Source organism: Sphaerodactylus townsendi, linkage group LG02 (genome assembly GCF_021028975.2).
Source record: "Sphaerodactylus townsendi isolate TG3544 linkage group LG02, MPM_Stown_v2.3, whole genome shotgun sequence".
Classification (NCBI taxonomy): Eukaryota; Metazoa; Chordata; class Lepidosauria; order Squamata; family Sphaerodactylidae; genus Sphaerodactylus; species Sphaerodactylus townsendi.
The window spans coordinates 123,594,400-123,614,258 of NC_059426.1; the positions used below are offsets into that span (position 1 = coordinate 123,594,400).

At 42.3% G+C, this 19,859-nt stretch overlaps 1 protein-coding gene across 1 annotated transcript in view; it reads left to right on the forward strand.

The window, feature by feature from the left end:
• LOC125426345 (cytosolic phospholipase A2 epsilon-like) overlaps nucleotides 1-19,859 on the forward strand; it is a 94,792-nt gene that overhangs the window by 5,100 nt on the left and 69,833 nt on the right. Inside the window, exon 3 of the mRNA XM_048484602.1 lies at nucleotides 15,600-15,672. Within this exon, the coding sequence (XP_048340559.1) occupies nucleotides 15,600-15,672 (73 nt within the window). The remainder of the gene's footprint in view (nucleotides 1-15,599; nucleotides 15,673-19,859) is intronic.

Sequence of the window (19,859 nt, forward strand, 5' to 3'; positions counted from 1 at the left end):
GAGGCAGGAAATGGCAAACCACTTCTGAATGTCTCTTACCTTGAAAACCCTATGGGGTCGCTGTAAGTCAGTGTGACTTGATGGCATGTTTTATCACCAATTAAAGTAAAATAAAACTACTCTGTAATGTAATTTATATGTGGCTACAGAAACCCAAGCTGTTGAGTGAGAACATAAGAATAGAGCAGCTGGATCAGGGCAATGACCCATCTAGTCCAGCATCCTGTTTCTGACAGTAGCCAGTGGAATGCCCATAAGCAGTGCTCTCAGAAACAGCCCTAAGCTGCTGATTGTTTCCCAGTACCTGACAATCAGAGACATTCTGACTCTGAACCTGGAGTTCCCACTTTGTTGCAATGGCTAATAGTTAAGAATAGTTCATTCATCAATTCAACTCCTTTTAAATATATCTTAAACCACTGGCCTCGCCACACCTTGAGACAGTGAGTTCTGCAGCTCAACCATGTAGTGTGTGAAGTAGCAATATCCTTTATCTGCCTTGATTCTATTGCCAAACACTTTTTTTAGAGTGACCCCAACTTCTAGAATTATGGTAGGACAAAAGTTTACCTCTATCCACGTTCTTTATGCCAAGCATCATTTATAGGCCTGTTACTATAGGCCTGTTCCTCACTACTCCACCCCCAAACCTAAAACCCTCATATGTTTTAAATTCATAAGACAATTATTCCACCACTGTGATAATTTTGTTCAACCTTTTCTGAGATTTTACCCGTTCTCCAATATCTATTTTGAGATGCAATGACCAGAACAACCTGTGACTTAAGTAATGGTATAACTATGCTAGCAGTTTTATATCCCCACCAGCACGGTATTCCTGCCTTGTCCATACTCAGGCAGCCTTCAAAGCTCTTCATAATGAACTGGAAAGCCAGGAGACTAAGAGCCTCTCTGCTTTCTTCAAGAAGCCTGTTTCAGAGACATGCAGCAGCCACTAAGCTCAGAGTATAGCAGAACATGCCTTAGATAAACTGGACCCTGACAATTGACTTTGCTACAGTTCATCATGTATGTGGGCTCCAGGCTGCTTGCCTCACCTATTATAGCAAGATCTCCCACTGATAGTTCCTGACCTCCAGCACTGCTTGGGTGGGTAGTAAAGGAATAATGGTAGGAAAATCAGCATTGCAACAATTCTATCATGGCATTGCTACAAAACCAATTTTTATCCCCTTTCTCCCATTGCCTTCCTGAACAGAAACATAATTTCAGGAGAATCCTGGAGTGCCATGCTGACATTCAGAGCAGCAGAGGGATGCCATAGTGTTGCTGTGATGTCACCCCCATGTTCCCACCTCACCCAAATCCTTCCAGCTTCCAGCTGGCAATCCTACCCCCAGGTCACAGAGCATTTAATGGTTAGAATGTCAAATGAACTGAGAAAACCTTGGTTCACATCTTTCTGAGCAACTTTGGACCAATTTCTGTCTCTGTCAGCCTAACCTACCTCACTAAGCTGTTGTAAAGACGGAATGAAGGATGGGAGATCAAGTATTCCATCCTGAGCCTCAAAGGCTACCATATTTAGGTAGTGTACTACTTTCAGAATGAAGGTTCATAAGTTGTGTAGCACTACTGTAAACTGAGGGATGGTGTGATCTTGGTATTTGTTTACTAGCTCTGTGGTATCGCAACTATCACATAATGTGGTGTTGAGAGAGCACCATTTTTTGCAGAGGCTTAAGATCAACAGCAAGATTTATAAAACTGGATCTTGTTGCAACATCCAGTCATCTACAAGGGGTGGTGGTGGTGGTAGAAATGCCTTCCAGTTTTGCATTCTATCCTCAGGTGGGTTAATTCGTGTTCCTCCAGATGTTATACTACTGTTTTCGATCAACTCCCCTGCCACATGATGCTGGTAGGGGATGATGGGAACTGTAGTCCATAACATCTGGAGGGCCGCGAGTTTGACACCTATGCCCTAAAACATGGCTTCTTCATTAGGCATTGTGCCCTAATAGATTCCATGTTTTATCTAATCTTTCTCCTCCTTCAGTATGCTACTGACGTATTATTATTACAGTAAGTTGGAAGTGGTGAGAAAGTGCTTCCTCATGGAAATATTCCTTTCTACGGCTTTTATGTATTTGATAGTCAAATTAAATGTGGTGCGATCTCCTAAACTGTTGCCTCGATTGTATTTTAATGGGTTTTGATGGGGAATTCTATATAATCCTTATTTAAATGAATGGCTGTGCACAGCAGTGCTGGGGGATTACTTGTGCATTTAAAGTTAAGACATCCTGCACTCCCATTAGCCATTGCCACCCATGGAGCAGCTGCTCCATGGTTTGGCAAAGATTGCCCTGCCCCCTCCAACCCACCTCCAACTCAAGATGGGCCTCCAGATGCATGTGGCATCCCATCCTGGCTCTCACCGAAGCTCCCCGGCTTCCCAGTAGGCTGTGTGGAAGGTCCACCCAATCCCCAACTCCACCCACCCCCAACTCAAGCAGAGCCATGGAGGGCCCGCTAAGAGCTGCCCCCTCCCACTGATCCTCAACCTCGCCGAGCCGCAGAGGGTCTGGCAACAGCCTCCCCCCCACTCCTATGCTCACTGGTCTGTGAACCCTTTGAGACTATTTTATTTCAGAGTGCTAATGTATTTCTTTTAAGCTAGCATGATTACTTCAAAAATAGGTATTCTGATTTAAATTATGCATGTTTTTGAACTTATGGTAGCCAAGTGATTTAAGAATTTATCTTACATTGGATCATGGTCTGTACTTGTATTGTCACCTGTTAATACCTTTATGATTAAAGATGGCATTAGAAGAAGTGTGTTTCATCTTTACATGATGTCAATGTGACCTGCATCATGATGATCTCATTGTTATGCTGTTACTCTCCTTATCTGATGAAAGGCAGCTTTGACTCTTGAAAGCTTTTACCCTTGGTCTCCAAAGTGCTACTGGACTCAAATCTAGTTATTCTACTGCAGACCTATAGTTTGTCTCAGAAAAAGATGTTAATAGGGTTGTATATTCCTCTGCCACAGAACTCAACATGCCAAACTTTCTTTTTGGTAGAATGCTCCCCTTCGGTCCTAGTGCCTACCTAGCACTTCTCCTCCATGACCAAGTATTGGTGATAGTCATTCAGTAAACTATAAATACTCTTGTATCGACGTATCATGCTCAGTAATGCACAAAATAATGAGTTTGACAAAGCCAGCGCATTAAAAATGAATGATAATTCTCATATTTGTTTAAGTCTATATGTTAATGAGGAAGCATACAATTTTCTTGAACACTGAACTTCAACTGATCATACTAACATCTTTTTCTGAGACAGAAAATAGGATGTAATTGGCTGGACATCACCAGTAAAATGTCTAATCCATCAATGGTATTGACGGAAATATTAAGGACAGAATTATAGTAATCACCATCAGTGAACGGTGAGGAACAATTTGACTAAAAAGTCCAATGAAAACTTGTTCATCCTTTCTCAATTGCTTTGGAAACAATAACAAAATGTGGAGAGGTTTAATAACAAAAGTCACAAGCAAGACCTTAAAGGAGAGAGAGAAACCACATTGGACTTCCATGTGTTGTCCATGAGGTCATCTGGAGTCATTCTAATGAAGGAATGGATGACAGCACTTTCAGGATTAGGGCAGGTACTGCTCTCATTAATAGTTAAAACAAAAAAGGAGGAGGAAATAAAAACTTAATAGGAAGTATTGGGTTTTTTTGCCCCAATGTTTATGTATGTTAATCCCCAATGTTAATCCCCAATGAATGAGCATTGCCCCAATGATTATATGTTAATCCCCAATTAATGAGCATTCAACAGAGAGATAAGATGTGTGTTTTTTGAAAGCTTTATTTCTTTGAACATGATCAGTTCCAGATCAAAGGGAAGACAGGGTGGGGATGTTTATTTCCCTCTACTCCCCCAACCAGCTTTAGTAAACACCGAACAGTAAACACCCTTTGAAAAAATTATTCTCCCAATAACCGCCCCTGCATATTTCCTTCTTTTTGTAAACTTTTCCCTTCATGTAGAAAGTTTGTCAAAGATGGTTTGAGACTAGAAACAACTATCTAGATCAGGGGTCTGCAACCTGCGTCTCTCCAGATGTTCATGGACAACAAACCCCATCATTCCCTGCCAGCATGGCCAATTGGCCATGCTGGCAGGGGCTGATGGGATTTGTACCCCGAATCCATGAACATCACGACTGCACTGAGGTTTGCAGACCCCTGATCTAGATAATGGAGACTGTTGTTCTTTATCTGAGAGTAGGTGTGAAAATGCAGTTTCACTTTCTTTTCGACTTCTACAATTCACCCTTGATTGGTTTGTTTCCCCTGTGAGTAGAGGGAAGATGCCAGCTGCCCCATCAATATCCCCCCCCATATGAGATAAAAGAATGTTCACATATAAAACATCTCCAGCACATTTCCCATGGAACATGACAGGTAGTTGGGTGGTAAATATTTTGTTTGTGTAGGAAATATGTATGCTGCCTTTCCAGATCCCTGCTTGAGAAGGCTCTACAGAATCTGCTGAGGTTCTTAGAATTCAATTTCTGGGACCTTATATTTGGCTATAAATTATTGGTGGTAGTGAGATAATGGTTAGCTAGTCACATTTTAGATTCAGGATTAGTAATGGGAATTAATATTCTGGCCGATGGAAGGGAAGAAAATCCATTATTCCATCTGGATGGAGCCAATATAGGGCTGTGAATCCTACTAATCATTGGGTGGGGCAGATATATCCAAACCATATGAGAGGCAATTGAGATATAGTAAAGGCTCCCTCACCTTCTGACCTTTGTCCCATCCTGAGATATGACAGTAAAGAGTCTGGCAGTAAATACCCCTTTTCAACACTGGTGTTGTGCAACACCAAGGTCCATTATCAAGAGCGATGATGCTACAAAATTATTTTTGTAGCTCAAAATGTGGACCCTGGCATGTGTGACTGAGACCTGGATTAGGGGAGGGGCAAAACTGTCACTTTGGAATAGCTTGTCCCGGACAGAGCCTTCTTGGTCTTCCCCATTAGTCCTGGACAAGCGATTAGGGTGGAAGGGTGGGTGCATGGATGGCGATGCTCATCTGGGAGGAGTTTTCTCCATCAGGTCAGTCCCTGTTCCAATCATCTCTGGTATTATATTGTTGAAGGCTTTCATGGCTGGACTCAGCACTGGTTGTTGTGGGCTTTTGGGCTGTGTGGCCATGGTCTGGTAGATCTGCGTCCCTAACATTTATTAGCCTGCATCTGTGGCTGGCATCTTCAGGCAGCTGACATCTCTGGTATTGATTGTGTGTGGGCCTGGTGCAAGAGAGATTGTGGAGAGTTTGGGCATTCTGCTGGTGTACTAGCTACTTAAGCGCATGCCAGCTGGCAGCTATTAGCCGGACATCTTCAAAGTGGGCCTTGGGGATCCCCATGCTTATTGTGTTTTTAAGGAGTTTCAATGTTCATGTTGATTCAGCCTCACCACTCAGAAGCAGTGGACGTTGTGTCTTCCATAGCTTAATACTGGGACTTTCCTGATTAATACAGACCCCACATATCAAGCAGGGACACACACTGGATTTGATCTTTGGCATGTGGACTTACTCTTCCTCAGAGGAAGTACCATGGTCTTACCACTCCTGAAGGCCTGGGTGGACACTGCTGCCCCCATCCTTCTTAGGCAATGGAGAAGCTAATTTGTGCTCATCCATGGGGAGACTTATAGATACATTTGGTTTCTGGAATGCCCAGTAGGATCCCAGACTTGATGAGCAGTTCCCTTGATGAGCCTGGTGCAATAACCTGCTCTCGAAACCATTGAGGAGATTGCTCACTGACTCTCGCTACTCCCATGTTTGTAAGCTCCCGGTATACTAGGGGCTGTGGATGATAAGCAGGAACTGAGATGGCTAGAAGCGAGATTGGTGGCATACTTGTGATGAGGCTACAAAGAACATCTTATTGGAGCATTTGCAAATCCTATCAGATATCAGTGAGAAGGCAACAAAGAGACAATTCTATAGCTTGGCCCTCCATTGTGTCTGCTAGCTCTAGATGCGAAGCGCCAATTATTTAAGGATAATTTAATTCTTGACATCCCTTCGAGAAAGGATCTAAAGATATTAGTGATTAGACTATTGGCTGTGAGACCTTTGAGAGCTTCTTTGCAGATAAGGTCTTGATGCTCCACCATGACCTCCTGGTGACACTTGATACAGTAAAGGAACTGTAGGCCCCTTGGCCATTTTCAGAGTCCACTACTGGACCAAATTCAGAGTCCTGCTCTCACCAGGTTGAAGTATTGAGCCAAGAGTACTGGCAAAACTTTGAAACCTACAGCCTGACCCTTAGATCTATACTCACCATGGCTAATGAAAGCTGGCGGTGATGAGGTGAGAAAGGTTGGAAATTATCATCCCCTTCTTCCAGCAGGGAGGGTTTCTGGGGAGAGGCTAAAGGGATTCAGTAATATGACTGCTCTTAAAGAAACCATCTTGGGATCCTTGAGATCTCTATCCAACTACTGCCCAGTTTTGAATTTATAGTTAAAAGGTAGTTGAGAGAGCAGTCATAGAACAGCTAAAGACATTCTTGGTTATTTTATCGACCTTGGATCCATTCTTATCCAGGTTTCATCCACAGCCCACTGGGACACCATCATGGAGAGGCAAAACTCTGTAGGCAGCCCAGTGGGAAGGAGCGGAGTCAGTGCTGCCTGGTATTATTATATTTCAGCACAGCATTTGACATGGTTGACTGTGCTCTTTTGACCCACCACCTCACACTGTTGCTGGAGGATGGGAACAGTCTTAAACTGGCTGACCACATTCCTTGGGTGTGGGGACAGTGGGTAACACTTGGAGGGAGTAGCCCAGTGGCATCCCTTAGCTGTGGGGTGCTACATTATCTATCCCTGATATTATTTAACATCTATATGTGTGATTCCTGGCTGAGCCCCCCCAGTCTGGAGCTTTGGGCTGCGTTACCCGCAATATGCTTTTCTGTTGATGGAGGCCAGCCCATTGCTGCTACCCCAGAGACTTTGGCCCAGTGTCTGAATGCTATGGCGGGATTAGTTTGCACCTAAACAAGCTGAAACTAGAATCCATTGATGATGGAGATCCTGTGGCTGGGACATTTGGGGGCCAGTACAGAGTTCCAACATAGCAAATTTGGATGGTGGGGCTTGAACACTACCTCAGCCATGCAAAAAAAAGTGAGAGTGTGATTCTAGGTCCTCCTCATCTATGGAGGCCAAAGCTGCACATGCAGCCAGAACAGTCTTCTTCCATCTTCATGTCCGAGTCAGGCAGTTGGCCCTAACTGTAGGTGTACAGATGGTCCTGATGAGTCGCAGTGATCACCTCAAAGTTAGATTACTGTAATTCCTCTATGCTGGCCTACTCCAGCCCTTGAAACTGCTCCTGAAAGTGCGGCCACAGCCCACAGCTCCCCATGGTGCCTTTAAAAAATGCCCTTACTTTCTTCTATCTGGGGGTGTGTGTCCAAGACCAGCAAGACACTGGGGGGGGGGGAGAGAACAAAACCAGGAGGGGCTTGATCTCTGGCCTTGTCCCGCCCCTGTGTCTTGCTGGTCTCAGTGCACCTCAAATAGAAGGAAGAGTAAGACACATTTTGAAGGCACCATAGAGAGTTTTATGGGGAGCCAGTGGAGGTCTGCAACTGTGGAGACGGTTCAGCTAGGAAGATGATGTGGGGGGGGGGTGAGCTGTGTTGGGTGGGTTCAATGTCCAGAGGCAAACCCTGGGCACCGTTTCAAACCACACACGCAGTGAGGAGCAGAGAACTGGCCTTGAGGGTGGATCAACTGGTGGAATGGAGCAGTATGGAATGTCATGAAATCTTTCAGTTATTCAAGGCCCAAATGCTATATCAATGAAGTTATTAGATTCTATCATTTATCTGGAATTAAAACATGCTTAATCTGTCTAGTTTATGCTGTTAATATTTAACACCAACCGTGGGGTGTTTTCATTTGCTGGCAGCTAATGGGCGGGAAGTCTCCTCAATGGGATAGAAACCCAAGATTAGATATCATTGGTCAGATCAGTGGGAGCTTTCACATAAAGATCCAACTTTTGAATTGGTCACCACATGTGAAAAAAAAAAGAACTGGACAGAAAAACCCTCTTGCTTTCAGAATACAAAGAGCTATATCTATGGGTATCTTTCAGTGAATCAGAGCTGTTCAAAAACCACCAAATGGTTGGCAATTATAATAATAATGTGTGAGGTCAAATCACAGTGACTTGTGGGATCTTAGGTTTCAAAGAGATGGTGAGGTGGCTTATTGTGCCTTTCTCTACCAAAACAACCCTGTCTTTCTTGGTGGTTTCCTAACCAAGTGCAAAAGTATATCAAATTCTATTTAGCTTCAAGATCTGACAAGAGAGTGGGTTGGTCATTGTGTGGGAGCCCAGGAGGAGCGGATTAAGATGGATCACTGGTCTGATCAGTAGGACTCTTGTTATGTTCTGATGTTCTTAAGATCAGAGTCAGAGCTATTCAGGCTTCTAGATGCTTGTTACTCTAAAAAGTGATTACTTGTTTGGAAGGTAAACCCCTGTTTAAGCCCTAAAACCACTTTCTAGATGACCAGCATTCATGCTGATTATCTGATGAATGGCAACAGGTTCCACGAACAGTTTTCATAAAAGTCACTGTGGCTAGTGTCAGATTGGGTTCAACAAACCCCATTCTGCTATAGAGCTTGACAGGGTAGGGTTTCCAGCTCCAACTTTAGAAATTCCAGATTTGGGACAGCAAAGTTTGGGGGGGATATGATGTCAAAGGATTTGGGGATGTGATGCCATAGAATCCCACCCTTGGAAGTTGCTGTTTCATTCCTGGGGAACTGATCTCTGTATTCTGAAAATCAGCTATAATTTTCTGAGAACTCAGACTAGTTGGTGACATGGGCCAATCATGCTGTTTCAACCTCATCTACTTCACAGTGTTGTTATGAAAATGCAGTGGTGAAGGAGAACCATGTAAGATGTTCTGAAAGAGTTCTTGGAGGAAGGTGGAAATTAAAATGCAGTAGATACATAAATGGATAATATGGTATGCATGTAGGGCTCTCTAGAGTGATGCCACAATAAGTGTCAACTTTAGAGTGGGGTATCTGTGAAATTCTGATTATTTTAAATTGGTACATTCTCTAAAATTAGCAATTTATAACACTTTAAAATTTAAAATTGCCCAAATTCCCCATTGCTATTGCCCTATTATTAATTCCCTGTGTCATGGCATATATGTGTTATGTGAACATACATGTACAGAGATACTCATCTTGTTTTCTTTTTTTACTGACAGGAAGCAACTCCTTTCAGACTTCTCACAGTAAAGTATTAAAAGCCAAGAAATATCAAGCAGACCCATGTAAGGTATCTCTGTTGTTATTCCATGCTTTTGAAAAAATTTGTCAATACATAGAAATAGGGGCCTATGAACCAAATCAAGTCCATAGAGTTTTATCCTCTGATGGTCTTGTCTGAGGATTCCCTTTTGGTGTCATCATATTTCATGTAATTAACTTCTTTCCTGAGGCAAAGGAAATGGGAGGAAGAGCTGAAATGATATAAATTTATGGGATATGTCAGAATAAGCCAAGGCACTGTCAGTTTCCAGCACTTAGAGAGCAAGGGTACATTTACAAAAGTCATCCTAGTATATAATGTATCTACAGTGACAATTAAAAGTGATGAAGATGTGTGTTTTGGAACATTTAAACTATTCAAATCTCACCTTTCCACAGTACAGTCCACATGGTATCAGTAGAATAGAATAGAATAGAATAGAATGGGAATAGAATAGAATAGAATGTTTATTGGCCAAGTGTGATTGGACACACAAAGGGAATTGTCTCGGTGCATATGCTCTCAGTGTACATAAAAGAAAAATACATTTGTCAGAATCATGGGTACAGCACTTAATGGTTGTCATATAGGTCCTAGTAAGCAATCAGGAAACAATCAGTGGTATTAAGAAACATAAATGTAAAATCATAAAAATAAAATAAAATAAAATAAAATGTAAAATAAAATGTCAGCACGGGCTATAGTCATACAGTCATAAGGGTGGGAGGAGATGGGTAATAGGAATGATGAAAGAAAAAAGTAGTGCAGTAATTAGATGATAAGTATATAATAAATAGGTTAACATTATCGAGGGAATTACTTGTGTAACCGCGTGATGGCATTGGAAAAAACTGTTCTTATGTCTAGTTGTCAATTGTGCAGTGCTCTGTGGCGGCGTTTAGAGGGTAGAGTTAGAAACAGTTTATGTCCAGGATGCAGGGGTCAGTAAATATTTTCACAGCCCTTTTTTTTGACCAAATTACGGCAGTATACAGGTCCTCAATGGAAGGCAGGTTAGCAGCAATTGTTTTTTCTACAGTTCTGATTATTCTCTGAAGTCTGTGTAAGATCTTGTTGGGTTGCAGAACCAAAACCACACAGTTATAGAGGTGCAGATGACAGAATATTGTGATTCCTCTGTGGGAACTGTATCAGCTGCCAGCATGGCCAATTGGCCATGCTGGCAGGGGCTGATGGGATTTGTAGTCCATGAACATCTGGAGAGACGCAGGTTGCAGACCCCTGATCTAGATAATGGAGACTGTTGTTCTTTATCTGAGTAGGTGTGAAAATACATTCACTTTCTTTTCGATTCTAATTACCCTTGATTGGTTGTTTCCCCCTGTAGTGGGAAGATGCCAGCTGCCCATCAATATCCCCCCATATGAGATAAAGAATGTTCACATAAAAACATCTCAGCACATTTCCCATGGAACATGACAGGTAGTTGGGTGGTAAATATTTGTTTGTGTAGGAAATATATATGCTGCCTTTCCAGATCCCTGCTTGAGAAGGCTCACAGAATCTGCTGAGGTTCTTAGAATTAATTTCTGGGACTTTATTTGGCTATAAATTATTAATTAGTGGAGATAATGGTTAGCCAGTCACATTTTTTAGATTCAGGATTAGTAAATTAATAGTATTCTGACGGAAGGGGAAGAAAATCCATTATTCCATCTGGATGGAGCCAATATAGGGCTGTGAATCCTACTAATCATTGGGTGGGGCAGATATATCAAACCATATGAGAGAAGGCAATTGAGATATAGTAAGGCTCCCTCACCTTCTGACCTTTGTCCCATCCTGAGATATGACAGTAAAGAGTCTGGCAGTAAATACCCCTTTTCAACACTGGTGTTGTGCAACACCAGGTCCATTAATAAGACGATGATGCTACAAAATTATTTTGTAGCTCAAAATGTGGACCTGGCATGTGTGACTGAGACCTGGATTAGGGAGGGCAAAACTGTCACTTTGGAATAGCTTGTCCGGACAGGCTTCTTGGTCTTCCATTAGTCCTGGACAAACGGTCGGGTGGGTGGGTGCATGGATGGCGATGCTCATCTGGGAGGTTTTCTCCATCAGGTCAGTCCCTGTTCCAATCATCTCTGGTATTATATTGTTGAAGGCTTTCATGGCTGGACTCAACTGGTTGTTGTGGGCTTTTTGGGCTGTGTGGCCATGGTCTGGTAGATCTCGTCCCTAACATTTCGCCTGCATCTGTGGCTGGCATCTTCAGACGCTGACATCTCTGGTATTGATTGTGTGGGCCTGGTGCAAGAGATTGTGGAGAGTTTGGGCATTCTGCTGGTGTACTAGCTGCCAAGCATGCCAGCTGACGCTATTAGCGGACATCTTCAAGTGGGCCTTGGGGATCCCCATGCTTATTGTTTTTGGGGATTTCAATGTTCATGTTGATTCAGCCTCCTCCACTCAAGCAGTGGACGTTGTGTCTTCCATGGCAATACTGGGACTTTCCCTGATTAATACAGACCCCACATATCAAGCAGGACACACACTGGATTTGATCTTTGGCATGTGGACTTACTCTTCCTCAGAGGAAGTACCATGGTCTTACCACTTTGTCCTGAAGGCCTGGGTGGACACTGCTGCCCCATCCTTCTTAGGCAATGGGCTAATTTGTGCTCATCCATGGAGACTTATAGATACATTTGGTTTCTGGAATGCCCAGTAGGATCCCAGACTTGATGGCAGTTCCCTTGATGAGCTGGTGCAATAACCTGCTCTCCGAAACCATTGAGGAGATTGCTCACTGATACTCTCGCTACTCCCATGTTTGCCAAGCTCCCCGGTATACTAGGGAGCTGTGGATGATGAAGCAGGAACTGAGATAGCTAGAGCGAGATTGGTGGCATACTTGTGATGAGGCTACAAGAACATCTTATTAGACATTTATGAAATCCTATCAGATATCAGTGAAGGCAACAAAGAGACAATTCTATGTGGCCTCCATTGTGTCTGCTAGCTCTCGTGCAGCGCAATTATTTAAGGTAATTTAATTCTTGACATCCCTTCCGAAAGGATCTAAAGATATTAGTGATTAGACTATTGGCTGTGAGACCTTTGAGAGCTTCTTTGCAGATAAGGTCTTGATGCTCCACCATGACCTCCTGGTGACACTTGATACAGTAAAGGAACTGTAGGCCCCTTGGCCATTTTCAAGTCCACTACTGGACCAATTCAGTCTGCTCTCACAGGTTGATATTGACAAGGTACTGGCAGCTTTGAAACCTACAGCCTGACCCTTAGATCTATACTCACCATGGCTAATGAAAGCTGGCGGTGATGAGGTAGAAGGTTGGAAATTATCATCCCCTTCTTCCAGCAGGGAGGTTTCTGGGGAGGCTAAAGGATTCAGTAATATGACTGCTCTTAAAGAAACCATCTTGGGATCCTTTAGATCTATCCAACTACTGCCCAGTTTTGAATTTATAGTTAAGGTAGTTGAGAGAGCAGTCATAGAACAGCTAAAGACATTCTTGGATGACACATCGACCTTGGATCCATTCTTATCCAGGTTTCATCCTGGCCACGGGACACCATCATAGGCAAACTCTGTAGGCAGCCGAATTGAGGCAGGTCAGTGCTGCTGGTATTATTATATTTCAGCACAGCATTTGACATGGTTGACTGTGCTCTTTTGACCCACCACCTCACTGTTGCTGGAGGATGGGAACAGTCTTAAACTGGCTGACCACATTCCTTTGGGTGTGGGGACAGTGGGTAACACTTGGAGGGGGAGTATCCCAGTGGCATCCCCTTAGCTGTGGGGTGCTACAGGGGGTAATCCTGTCCCTGATATTATTTAACATCTATATGTGATTCCTGGCTGAGCTAGTCTGGAGCTTTGGGCTGCGTTGCCACCAATATGCTTTTCTGTTGATGGAGGGCCAGCCGGCTGCTGCTACCCCAGAGACTTTGGCCCAGTGTCTGAATGCTATGGCAGGATGGTTGCATCTAAACAAGCTGAAACTAAATCCATTGATGATGGAGATCCTGTGGCTGGGACATTGGGGGCCAGTACAGGGATTCCAACTGCCAAATTTGGATGGTGAGGCTTGAACACCTGCCTCAGCCATAAAAAGTGAGTGTGATTCTGGAGTCCTCCTCATCTATGGAGGCCCAAGCTGCACATGCAGCCAGAACAGTCTTCTTCCATCTTCATCGAGTCAGGCAGTTGGCCCCCTAACTGTCGTGTACAGATTGGTCACAGTGATCCACGTGACAGTCACCTCCAAGTTAGATTACTGTAATTCACTCTATGCTGGCCTACTCCAACCCTTGAAACTGCTCTGAAAATTGCGGCCACAGCCCCCACAACTCCCCCATGGTGCCTTTAAAATACACCTTACTTTTCTTCTATCTGAAGTGTGTCAAGGCCAGCAAGACACTGGGGGAGAAGACAAGGCTAGGGAGGGCTTGATCTTTCTCTGGCCTTGTCCCCGCCCCCTGTGTCTTGCTGGTCTCAGTGCACCTCAAATAGAAGGAAAGTAAGACACATTTTGAAGGCACCATAGAGTTTTTTATGGGGGCAGTGGAGGGTGCAGCTGTGGGGGCAGTTCAGCTGGGAAGATGATGTGGGGGGGTGAGCTGTGTTGGGTGGGTTCAATGTCCAGGGCAAGCCCTGGGCACCGTTTTTTAAAACCACACCGCAGTAAGAGGAGCAGAGAACTGGCCTTGAAAGTGGATCAACTGGTGGAATAGACAGTATGGAATGTCATAATCTTTCAGTTATTCAAGCCCAAAATGCTATATCAATGAAGTTATTAGATTCTATCATTTATCTGGAATTAAAACATGCTTAAATCTGTCTAGTTTATGCTGTTAATATTTAACACCAGCCGTGGGGTGTTTTTCATTTGCTGGCAGCTAATGGCGGGAAGTCTCCTCAATAGGATAGAAACCCAAGATTAGATATCATTGGTCAGATCCAGTGGGAGCTTTCACATAAAGATCAACTTTTGAATTGGTCACCACATGTGAAAAAAAAAAGAACTGGACAGAAAAACCCTCTTGCTTTCAGAATACAAAACTATATCTATGGTATCTTTCAGTGAATCAGAGCTGTTCAAAAACCACCAAATGGTTGGCAATTATAATAATAATGTGTGGTCAAATCACAATTGACTTGTGGTGACCCCAGGATCTTGGGGTTTTCAAGAGATGAGGCGAGGTGGCTTATTATTGCCTTTCTCTGCAAAACAACCTGTCTTTCTTGGTGGTTTCCTAACCAAGTGCAAAACATATCAAATTCTATTTAGCTTCCAAGATCTGACAAGAAGAACAGGTTGGTCATTGTGTGAGATGGAGAACCGGATTAGATGGATCACTGGTCTGATCCAGTAGGACTCTTGTTATGTTCTGATGTTCTTAAGATCAGAGTCAGAGCTATTCAGGCTTCTAGATGCTTGTTACTCTAAAAAAAGTGATTACTTGTTTGGAAGGTAAACCCCTGTTTGGCCTAAAACCTACTTTCTAGATGACCAGCATTCATGCTGATTATCTGATGAATGGCAACAGGTTCACGAACAGTCCTGTAAAAGTCACTGTGGCTAGTGTCAGATTGGGTTCAACAAACCCCCATTCTGCTATGAAACTGACAGGGTAGGGTTTCCAGCTCCAGCTTTAGAAATTCCCAGAGATTTGGGACAGCAAAGTTTGGGGATATGATGTCAAAGTTTGGGGATGTGATGCCATAGAATCCACCCTTGGAAGTTGCCATTTCATTCTGGGGAACTGATCTCTGTATTCTGAAAATCAGCTATAATTTTGCGAGAACTCCAGGCCCCAGTTGGTGACATGGGCCAATCATGCTGTTTCAGCCTCATCTACTTCACAGTGTTGTTATGAAAATGCAGTGGGTGAAGGAGAACCATGTAAGATGTTCTGAGGTTCTTGGAGGAAGGTGGAAATTAAAATGCAGTAGATACATAAATGGATAATAGTATGCATGTAGGGCTCTCTAGAGTGATGCCACAATAAGTGTCAGCTTTAAGAGTGAGGTATCTGTGAAATTCTGATTATTTTAAATTGGTACATTCTCTAAAATTAGCAATTTATAACACTTTAAAAAATTCCAAATTGCCCAAATTCCCCATTGCTATTGCCCTATTATTAATTCCCTGTGTCATGGCATATATGTGTTATGTGAACATACATGTACAGTGATGCTCATCTTGTTTTCTTTTTTACTGACAGAGGGAAGCAACTCCTTTCAGACTTCTCACAGTAAAAGTATTAAAAGCCAGAAATATCCAGAAAGCAGACCCATGTGAGTATCTCTGTTGTTATTCCATGCTTTGAAAAAATTTGTCAATACATAGAAATAGGGGCCTATGAACCAAATCAAGTCCATAGAGTTTTATCCTCTGATGGTCTTGTCCTGAGGATTCCACTTTTTGGTGTCATCATATTTCATGTAATTAAGCTTCTTTCCTGAGGCAAAAGGAAATAGGAGAGAAGAGCTGGCTGTTATCATTATAGGATATGTCAGAATAAGCCAAGGCACTGTCAGTTTCCAGCACTTAGAAGAGCAAAGGAGTACATTTACAAAAGTCATCCTAGTATAATATTATCTACAGTGACAATTAAAGTGATCGAATGTGTGTTTTTGGAGACATTTAAACTATTCAAATCTCACCTTTCCACAGTACAGTCCACATGGTAGCTCAGTAGAATAGAATAGAATAGAATAGAATAGAATAGAATAGAATAGAATCTTTATTGGCCAAGTGTGATTGGACACACAAGGAATTTGTCTCCGGTGCATATGCTCTCAGTGTACATAAAAGAAAAATACATTTGTCAAGAATCATAAGGTACAGCACTTAATGATTGTCATATAGGTCTAGTAAGCAATCAGGAAACAATCAGTAGTAATGAAAACATAAAATGTAAAATCATAAAATAAAATAAAATAAAATAAAATGTAAAATAAAATGTCAGCACAGGCTATAGTCATACAGTCATAAGTGGGAGGAGATGGGTAATAGGAATGATGAAAAAAGTAGTGCAGTAATTATATAATAAGTATATAATAAATAGTTTAACATTATCGAGGGAATTATTTGTTTAACAGAGTGATGGCATTCGGGAAAAAACTGTTCTTATGTCTAGTTGTCTTGGTGTGCAGTGCTCTGTAGCGACGTTTAGAGGGTAAGAGTTGAAACAGTTTATGTCCAGGATGCGAGGGGTCAGTAAATATTTTCACAGCCCTTTTTTTGACCCGTGCAGTATACAGGTCCTCAATGGAAGGCAGGTTAGCAGCAATTGTTTTTTCTGCAGTTCTGATTATTCTCTGAAGTCTGTGTCGATCTTGTTGGGTTGCAGAACCAAACCACACAGTTATAGAGGTGCAGATGACAGACTCAATGATTCCTCTGTAGAACTGTATCAGCAGCTCCTTGGGCAGTTTGAGCTTCCTGAGTTGGCGCAGAAAGAACATTCTTTGTTGTGCTTTTTTGATGACATTTTTGATATTAGGTGACCATTTTAGGTCATGAGATATGATGGAGCCTAGAAATTTAAAGGTCTCTACTATTGATACTGTGTTGTCTAGTATTGTGAGAGGAGGTAGGACGGGAGGGTTTCTCCTGAAATCTACCACCATTTCTACGGTTTTAAGTGTGTTCAGTTCTAGATTGTTCCAGTGGCACCACGAGGCTAGTTGTTCAACCTCCCGTCTGTATGCGGTTTCATCGTTGTCTCGAATGAGACCAATCACTGTTGTATCAAAGACTGTATACAAGACTGTATACAAGACAACACAGACTAAATGGACAGTATTCTCTTCTACCATGTGCCTATAGTGCTCTAGCAATCCTAAGCAGGACTTTGAAGGATGTAGCTCTTTTTAGAATTGCACTGTAAAAGCACAATCCTATGCATGCCCACTCAGAAGTAAGTCTCACTATATTCAAAGGTGCTTATTCCCAAGTGCATGCATAGGACGGTATCCTAAGGCTGCAATCCCAAAAGCACTTTCCTGGGAGTAAGTTCCTCTGAATAAAATAGGGATTACCCAGAGGCATAGCTAGGGAAAATGGAGCCTGGTGCAAAATCTGAGTTTTGCGGCACCCCATGTTCATTTTTGTTTTTTAGTTTTGTTCAGTTTTTGGCCAGCAGAGGGTGTGGTTTTTAGGCTAGCAGCACCAAAATTTCAGGGTATCTTTAGGAGACTCTCCTGATGATACCACCCAGGTTTGGTAAAATTTGTTTCAGGGGGTCCAAAGTTATGGACCCTCAAAGGTGTAGCCCCCATCTTCTATGAGCTCCCATTGGAAACAATGGGGGATGGGGGCACCCCTTTGTGAGTCCATAACTTTGGCCCCCCTGAACCAAACCTCACCAAACCTGGGTGGTATCATCAGGGGAGCCTCCTAAAGATACCCTGAAATTTTGGTGCTGCTATCCTAAAGTGTCGCCCCCTGCAGGCCAAAAACTGAAAAACACTAAAAAAATACAAAACACACACACACAAAAACCAACACGCACCCCCTGGTCCCCTTGTAGATTCGCCACTTACCTCTGAGTAGATCTGCTTACTCCCTAAGTCTCCCATGTGGAAAATACTTATCCATGATTAGCTCTTGCACAACTGGGACAATATTTGAAACACCCAAACTCATGGCTGAGGCCCAATTATATGAATTATTGCCACTTGCCATGAAATCCTATGGAAATAAAACCACAGGATTAGATCCTCCTCATGTGGCTCAGACACTTAGTGGTCTCCTAGGCACCTGAAAGCTGTTTGTATAGATATAGAGCTCTAATGCAACTGGACATAAATCTTATAGCAAAATAACCCAACGCTAAAATCATTTTCAGTTCTCCATTTTGTTTTCATTATCTGTGGTAAATTGTAGGGTCAAGCAGGGAAGAAAAGCAGGAGGGGCTGCCCGCTCAGTGTGTGCTGTTAACCTACTAACAGTTTTCTAGAACCCATTGAATATGTTAGTACATTGGGCTTTATTACTACTGTAAACATAATGCCCCACAAGCATAATTATAACAACATATCCTTATCACATTGTTCTAATAAGGACTAATAATTTTGGCACAGGTCTAAGTCTAAACTGCATCAGCTATATATCAGCTTCTTTAGAATCAGCTATATACACTAAAGAGTGTATGAATGGCAACTGAATGAAAATATTTCCTCAGAAGAATGTTTATTTCTTTCCTGAATGACAGAAGAGTCAACAGGTGCCTGTTACTCAAATCAGGAGGAATGAGCATCCCAGACCTCAGAGTATGCAAATACTCAGTGTTCATGAAACAACAACATGCCACTGATGACCTCAGAAAGTAATGGCACTGCCATGGATAATGATTCAGAATGGGATTATATAGTTGGCTAGGAAAATACGCCAACACAAATTCTTAAGGAAATTTGAGGAAGGACTTTGATGAAAATACTGTGCTCCCAACTGCTGGATTTACTAACTGGGTGTTCAGTCATTATGAATTGTGTCCACAGAATTCCCCTGTACTCTATCACATCAGCAGAGGGAAGCTGGCACTTGTATAACAAATAGCAAAATCCCAGGGAGGAATGTAACACAGTTTATCAGAATCCTGCTGCAACTCTATGAACTAATGACCTATAAAATGTCCTACTGTAACAGCCTTGATGGAGTCAGTTCATTTCGTGTTGGGACTTCATCTTTTTGATTGACTGATTGATTGATTGATTCGGTTTGTATCCCGCCTTCCCCCAGAGGGCTCATGGCAGTGTACAACAATAACAATAACATTCAGTATATTACAATAAATAGTTAGCATCAATAAAGATGGGAAATAAAGTCAGCAAATTTTTCTACTGCCTTCAATTTTCCCTAGAATTATTGTTTTTTCCCTGTGACTCTTGTCTTTTCATAATGTGGCCAAACTATGATAGCCTCCATTTAGCCATCTTAGCTTCTATGGAGAGTTTGGGTTTAATATGAACAGGAATTCACTTGTTTGTCCTTTTTGGTGGTCCCTGGCCTCTGTAAAATTCTCCTTCAACCCTACATTTCAAATGAAACAACTTTCTTCCTGACAACTTCCTTCATTGCCTAACTTTCATACCTACACATAATAATGAGGAATACTATGATATGAATGATCTTGATCTTGGCTGCCAGTGACACGTTCTTATAATTAAGGGTCTTTTCTAGCTCCCAAATGCTAAGATTGATAATAAAAGTTATTTCATAGCTCAGGCTCTCTGTAAAAGACCTACACAGTGTCACAATGGGCAGTAACCACAATCTTAACACACTGGAGTTTGTTGCTTTTAATATTTAGATGGAATTTCATTTCCTATACCTTGAATCCATTTTACTCCTTGTCCTGGTTTCTAAAGCAAAAGAAAACAAGCTTGCTGTCTCTTCAACATGACATCCCTTCAAATATTGAAACATGGCTATCATGTCACCCCTTAACCTCTTCTTCTTTAGACTATACTTAGCT